General features: G+C 40.2%; 1 protein-coding gene across 1 annotated transcript; it reads right to left on the bottom strand.

Moving 5' to 3' along the window:
* Nucleotides 1-836: 836 nt before the first annotated feature.
* On the bottom strand, nucleotides 837-1,835 carry LOC102903303 (olfactory receptor 51M1). The gene has a single exon (XM_006979089.3). It carries the CDS (start codon nucleotides 1,806-1,808, stop codon nucleotides 837-839), a length of 972 nt encoding a protein of 323 aa, XP_006979151.1. The 5' UTR covers nucleotides 1,809-1,835.
* Between the last annotated feature and the right edge of the window lie 5,819 nt (nucleotides 1,836-7,654).

Genomic DNA, 7,654 nt, shown 5'->3' with positions numbered 1-7,654 from the left:
GTTGAGACTGAACATGGATTGTGATCAGTTGTGGTAGGGTCGGATGCTCTGTTGATTTTGAGTTCACATCCCCTGAACAATGGGATTGTGACCCAACATGTTTGTGGCAGTTTCCTTGCCTGAAACTGTTCCTCTGCACATCATTGTGCAACATCTGACAAACACAGCACCCAGATGTGCACAGTGGCTTCAGATTAATATTGAGTTGCAGGATTCAAGGGATTAAAAAAAAACAAGCAAGATAAAATCATAGATGAGAAGAGTCAGGGGGAGGGTCACAGTTTTCTACCACATGAAAGATCATAGGAGAACAACCTCAGAAAGAGCTAAGGGATTCTACCCAAACCACTTTAGGGGAAGTGTGTCAGATTTTGATGAATTGATAGCACTCAGGTGTCTGACAGTAAGGTTTAACCTGAATAGAGAGGAAGAGGACTTTGACTAAGCAGAGAAGTTGGGAACAGTCCCATGGGCCATGGAAAAGGTGTATTTCCTCTGAGCATTTACAACAAATCAGAGTTGTTCATTGCCAGGATCTACTCTGGATGCTGTATTTATTGTTTCCTCTTACTTTTGTGCTAGTTTAATTTTCATTTTAGCATTCTGCTGTGTAGCTTTTGATGTGACTCAAACTGCCAATCTCAAATGTAGGAGGAGGCATCATAATTTAAGAAAAAGAAGATCCATGTTCTTAAGCTACAACTTGAAAGAAAAGAAACACACTTAGATTTTATTGATACCTGGGAGGTTGATGCTATCATGATATCGGGTGTTATAACAAACAGAAACAGTACTTCATGTGAAAGAGTTTTGGCTTATTAGAGTAAGGGTATTATTCAGTGATGCATTTCTCCCCAGGACTCAGAATTGTCCTTTCTAAAGCCCAGGAACTTTATGATTGCCCTTCGGATCTCCTTGGTCTTGATACTATATATGACTGGGTTAAGCATGGGTGGTACAAAGAGGTAGATGTTGGCCATGAGAAGGTGCACAGCAGGTGGAGCATGTTTCCCAAAGCGGTGCACCAGGGACAGCCCTGTCATGGGCACAAAGAACACAAGCACAGCACAGAGATGTGAAGTACATGTTTGGAAGGCTCGGATCTGCTCCTCTTGGGAAGCCAGTCCTGCCACAGTGTACAGGATGAAGCCGTAGGAAAGTGCAATGAGTACCAGGTCCAGCATCACGGTAAACACCACCAGTGACAGTCCGTATAGGTTGTTGAAGGTGGTGTCTACACATGCCAGGTGTATCACTTCCTGGTGTAGGCAAAATGAGTGGGAGAGGACAAGAGGCCCACAGTAGGGAAAAACCTTCAGGAGGAGGACAATCGGGATAAGGGCTACAGGCCCCCTGAGGATGACACACAGGCCTGCCCTCATGACTCTCTCACCAGTGATAATGACCGAGTACCTCAGGGGATGGCAGATGGCCACAAAACGATCAAAGGACATGACAAGGAGCACTGCAGACTCCATGAAGGAAAAAGAGTGGATGCAGAACATCTGGATTTGGCAGGCTTCAAAATAAATGCTATGGTAATTGAACCAAAAAATACTCACAGTGGTGGGCAAGGTAGACACTGACAGCCCCAGGTCAGTGAGCGCCAGCAAGGAGAGCAGATAGTACATGGGAGTGTGCAGACGAGGGCTGGTCTTAATAATCATCAGAATGAGACAATTGCCTGAGATTGCCACCAGGTACATCAAGAAAAAGGGGATGAAAATCCAGTGTTTAAAGGCTTCCAAACCAGGAAAGCTACTAAGGTAGAACATGGGGCTAAAGTGAGTAATGTTGGACAGGACCATGAATTGAGAAGTAACAAGATACTGGGCTGGAATTCCTCAAGGATAGAGCTGAAAATAAATGGATATTTCTGATTATTAGTTAGCTCTTCAGCTTCACAAACACTCACATCTCTGTGAGGATCTTTGCAGTTATGTCTCACTTTACATTCCCAACCTCACTCAGTTCTATGCTTTAGACATTCACACCACATTACTAGAAATTTCCTTGATAAAATAACTGTCACTAGGCGTCTCCCTTGGACTTACAATAGCTCTCTCCCTCTTTCCCTTCCTCCCTCTCTCCCCACTCACTTCTTCATTTTACTTTTTTGAGACAGTGTTTCTCTGTGTAGTCCTGGGGGTCCTGTAATTCGCTCTGTAGACCAGGCTGGCCTGGAATTCAAGAGATCTGACTTCTGCCCCCTGAGTGCTGACATTACTTTCTAGTCTTTTCTACTGGATTTTCATCATTTCCATTCATTAAATATGGCTGTTTCCATCCTTAGGCTTTTTTTTTTTTTTTGAATTCTCTAATATTTCTCCTTAGGCAATAAAATTTACTCTCATGGTTTCATTTTCCATCCTTATTCCAACAAGAATTGAATTTGTGACTCTACAGTTTCTCTTTTGATTTCCAGATTTGTATGTAGTAGCATGAGCAACATCTGTAACGTGATGTTTCACAGCTCAAAAGCAAGGTAAGAATTTGTCTTTTCCACCAAAGTTTTTAGTATTTTGTGTTGCTTATCTTATAGGTATAAGTCAAATTATTGTTTTTTTTCTATTTGCAAAGCTGGCAGTATATTCTGATCATGGCTTCCCCTCCCTCACTCCTCTCAGATTCTTCCTGACTCCCCATCCACTCAAATTCACACCATTATTAATTACGATGGTATGGAAAATATAGGTCAAAAATCCAGTTAACACATGAGAGGAGGAGGGATAATGAAAGGAGAACAGACTTTCTAGGTTATGCGTTAGTATTGATCATTGATTTTTAGGTACATTATACAATTCTTGATGAGATATAGAGAGCATAGATGCTAAGAATTATGTCTAGAGGATTGTGAGAAGGAGCAAAGTCAGCATGTACTAAAGTCTTCAGTGATATGCCTGGGAAGGTGGTTGGTTGAATAAAGAGGAGAAGTGGTGACAGTGTATGAGGTAGTGCAGGAGAGGCCATAGGAGGATATCAAAAGAATAAAAAACAAAAACCAAATGAACTTGGGCAGTGGTGGAGAACAATTAATCCCAGCACTCAGGAGGCAGAGATAGGTGGATCTCAGTTCAAGGCCAGCCTGGTCTACAGAGCAAGTTCCAGGATAGCCAGAGCTACACAAAGAAATCTTGTCACATTAAAAAAAAACAAAGATAAAATTTATATTTACAAACAAGCAAACGATGAGAAAGACCAAGATGAGCCCACATTATTTCAGCCAGGGAGTGAGAATATTTTGCTCATTTGTCCTCTCCATTTCTTTAGCAGTTCTTTATTCAAGTAAGTATCCCAAAACTTATTTGTTATAATCCACTTAGAGAAATGCTCTTTAAATACATTCATAGGGGCCTATGTCTACTATGTTTCTAAAATATCTGATTTATTTACATCAGTAGTATATATTTCTGACCATGCCTTACCTTTTTAAGTTCCTCTCTTAGAAGTTTTGTTATCATATTGGCTGGTTCCTATCTGATTCTTATAATAGTTCCCATTGGGCTCTTTCTTCATTATTCAAAATGTTCATGTTACTTAATTTCCTGACCTTGGACATCTTAAACTTCTCATTTATTACTTGTTATTATTATAAAGATGCCTGTAAATGTTTGTCTCTAATCCAGATAGCTCTGTTATGTAGCCAGCCTGAATCACTGTCTCTTTTTGAGCTGCTTGTTAATGTGTGCCAATTATACTTAATACATTTACCATTGAGTTCACGTCCATCATCCCATATTTAATTTTCCTCTACTTGTGATTTTTAGACATCACTTACTGTTTCCAAGTATGCACTGCCATTTTTTCACTTTTTCTATTTTTTAACTGAATTCAGTCTTTCTTACCTTTTAAATTTCCTTTCATTGATTCCTTTGTATTTATCTTTGTAGTCATCATTTTAGTTTTTAGTTTCCCCCAAACCATCTTAACTGATCCCTCTGATACATAATTTGCAAAGTCTGGTCCTCCATCCCCAGAGTCCACCCCCTACCCTCACAGCATCATTTGGAAAATGCTACCTCTAGGCCACTATGTCAGTTCTTCACTGGCTTCCCATTCAGCACACTAAAGAGCTGTGGTAACAGGTCCAGTTTCTTGAGGTCAGGTGCAATTCAGAAAGAGTGCAAAACTTCACACATTTGCGTTTCTCATAACTACGAGTCTTCTATCACTATCTCACAGATGGGACTTAAAGCCATGTCTCAGTCCAAAATACATTGTCCTACTGTCATCTACATAAGGACATAAGAGACTGTAGTATTCTACTCCTGGCCAGGCCTTTCCTGCTTTCGAACCATTCCAAACCCATCCTTTATTTACTCCACTCAGCATCCTCACATTATTATTTCTTGATGCCCTATGCACAGTGATTTTGCCTTTTATATTTCTTTCTTTCTTAAGCAAACAACAGCCCTTGTTCTCCCATCTAGTAAATACTTGCTGATTAAGCCTTAGTAAAAATATTCCTTCTTACTGACTTCTTTACTTCTTTGTGTAGAGTTAGATGAGTTCTCAGCACTCACAGCATATGTTTTATGTAACACTACTGAAATGTAATGTATATATGTATCTCTTGAAGAAGTATTTGCTTTTCATAGTTAGATAGGGTATATATACATTAACATAGGTACAAACATGTACAAATAATATATGTTTTATAAACTTTCTTATAGTTTATAAAACATGTATTACTTATCAGTAATTAGTAGTCTTCATATATTGTAGTGCTTATATAAAATATAATGTAGAAAAATAAAGACATGCATATAAATATATACATATTAAAATTGTGATTATATATTCATGCATATATTTATAATTATATATACTTCACAACTGATCTTTTTTAAAAAAGATCTATTTACTTATTATGTATACAGTGTTCTGTCTGCCTGTATGCCTACATGCCAGAAGAGGGCATCATATCTCATTATAGATGGCTGTGAGCCACCATGTGGTTGCTGGGAATTGAACTCAGGACCTCTGGAAGAGCAGCCAGTGCTCTTAACCTCAGAACCATCTTCTTAACCCCTTCACAACTGATCTTTGACCAGAAGACTAAGAACATTGTATGTTAAAATAAACTTTATGTTATATGAATTATTTATACACTACATATAACAGTTACATGTCTATATTTACATGTGTTCTTCATATAAGCGTACTTAAGACTAATGATTCTTTAACTCCTCTTTTTTTTTCAGCCAAGTAGTCTAAGATCCTGGATTCCAGGGCAGTGCTTACCATGTGGTGAACTCTACCAAACAGTATTTGCATGAAGAACTAAACGAAGAGATGAGGGGACATGCTGCTCACCTTTTGTCCCTCCTGACTGTGTCTGGAGTCCTGGGCTCAGCTGTTATCACTGACTTCAGTGTGACATGGCACAACAGACAAAGGGAGGGACCTGGTGAAAGCAAGAAGTCCACAGAGACAACGATGGGGCTGGACTTGTGTAGCACGAATCGTTAGAGGGTCTTATTAATAAAAACAAACCTGGAGCCAGGTACTGGGGTCAACGCTGGAAGATCAGAGAAGCAGAACAAGCCACAGCTTCCTCACCTTGCCAATTCCTCAGCTGATCCTGTTTCCTCAGACTGGAAGCCTCTGTGTTCTTATCCAAATGGACCGCAGCTGAACTGCTTCTCAAAAGCCTGAAAGCCTAACCAGCCTAGTTCCTGGTTTTCACGCCTTATATTCCTTTCTGCTTTCTGCCATTACTTCCTGGGATTAAAGGCATGAGTCACCACGCCTGGCTATTTCCAGTGTGGCTTTGAACTCAAAGAGATCTAGATGGATCTCTGCCTCCAGAAGGCTAGGATTAAAGGTGTGAATGCCACCATTTTCTGGCCTCTATGTCTGTCTAGTGGCTGTTCTGTTCTCTGACCCCAGATAAATTTTTTAGGGTACATGATATATTGTGGAACACAATATCACCACAGACTTGCTCCTTTTAGAAGGGAAGTTATAGGGAATTTATGTTGGCAGTGTTAGACAAATGTGCTCGAAGGGAGACCCACACTCCTATCTCTATTTCCACAGAGAAGCAGAAGAGTCTGTCCACCAATAAACTGTTATATATAATGACCGTGCAGCTGCAACACTCACAACAGAACAACTATCAGTGAGATCTGAGAAGGAAAGTTCTCAAAATGGGGATTTCTGACATTCCATGAGTAATTAACTACCTTTGCCATACCTGTTTTTTTTCTCCCAATTTAGCATTTGCTATCTGTAGAATGAACTATTGGTAGAAACACTGTTCCTTATGAGTTGAGTATAAATATTTGGACTATATTCCTCATCTTGAACTTTAGAAAACATCCCCATGATGGCAGAACATGCCTTTTTTGAGTAGGGTAGAGGAGGACTGTGGAAAAGGAGTTCATACTTGGATAATTAGATTGTCAATAAAGGTTTTCAGCATTGATGCATGCACATCAAGAGCTTGATTCCCTGCTGTGTTCGCTGGCCTGAGACACAAAATGTGCCTAACATATGTGTTAGTTAATGGATGGCTTTTGTTTAGGAGAGAAAGAGTCACAGTGTGTGTAGTTGATAGCTGGGTAATGAGGGGTACATGCAGACCAGAAAGATGATCATTTAGTGCCAGTGGGAGCCTAATCTGTAGGCATGATCCAGGAAGAGCCTGGCTAGCACTGAAGCCACAGTCATGAAGACAGGGCACCACTGTTTCCTAATCATAAGGTAATGTTGCAGATGGTCTCTATTCTCCAGGGATAGAAGGCCTTTTTCTCTGACCCTGTCCTTGGCTTTCACTGAGAACATCAGAAGTAGAGAAGATTCTATGGAGAGCTCAGATTTCATTTTTCAAGAGAATAATGTCTGAGCTGCAGTGAGAGAAATATGGGCAACACATTTACATAAGGTCACTTAAACATGTATGGGAGAAGCCCAAATCAGAGTTGAGATCACCTACTTCCGTGCTCACTGCTCTTTTGGGACATCCATCCATTCCTCCACTTTCTGCATATCCTCTACCCTCCCTTTTATGACTCCCTACTACATCACCCCAACAGAAGATAGTGGTGGACACTCACCAACTGCTGTTAATTTTAAAAACATGAAGTCATGATAGTTTGTACCATAGGCAAGAATGGTCAGGGAGAGGCACAGGGCTGGTTTCTGTCAGGGAATATTTATCCTCCTTCCTCTGTGCTTGTAAAGCACTTCATTTCAGCTGGGAGAACTTGAGGACAAACAAGGAATCCCCAGGGGTGGGACCCATGTAGGCAGAAGTCTTTCATTACCTCCACTCATCTCTTTTTCTACAGAGTCTCCTGAAGCTATAGTGTCCATACTTTGTAGGGCTGGGTACAGCAGTGACAGTCACCCTACCTCATTGCACTTTCCCCATGCTTTATGAAGAACCAACCTCATTAGCTGTGACATTACTCCACTCCCTTTGTTCACAGCAAAGTACTCATAATTTGCTACAAAGGCTGGGTATGACATATGAGGGGGGTTATATATATGATGCCACATTGTCTTCTAAATTGCTCATCTATTTTGAAGCCCAGTCATAACTACGTCAAATATCTTACCTTCCTATACTCATTATTTACTCATTGTTTATTTCTGCTTTTCCTATTGCTAAGTAATTCATTTTTCTCTGCCAGTCACTCTGTTTTTG

This window comes from Peromyscus maniculatus, chromosome 1 (genome assembly GCF_049852395.1).
Source record: "Peromyscus maniculatus bairdii isolate BWxNUB_F1_BW_parent chromosome 1, HU_Pman_BW_mat_3.1, whole genome shotgun sequence".
NCBI classification, from domain to species: domain Eukaryota; kingdom Metazoa; phylum Chordata; class Mammalia; order Rodentia; family Cricetidae; genus Peromyscus; species Peromyscus maniculatus.
This window is presented reverse-complemented; position numbering and strand designations above follow the sequence as displayed.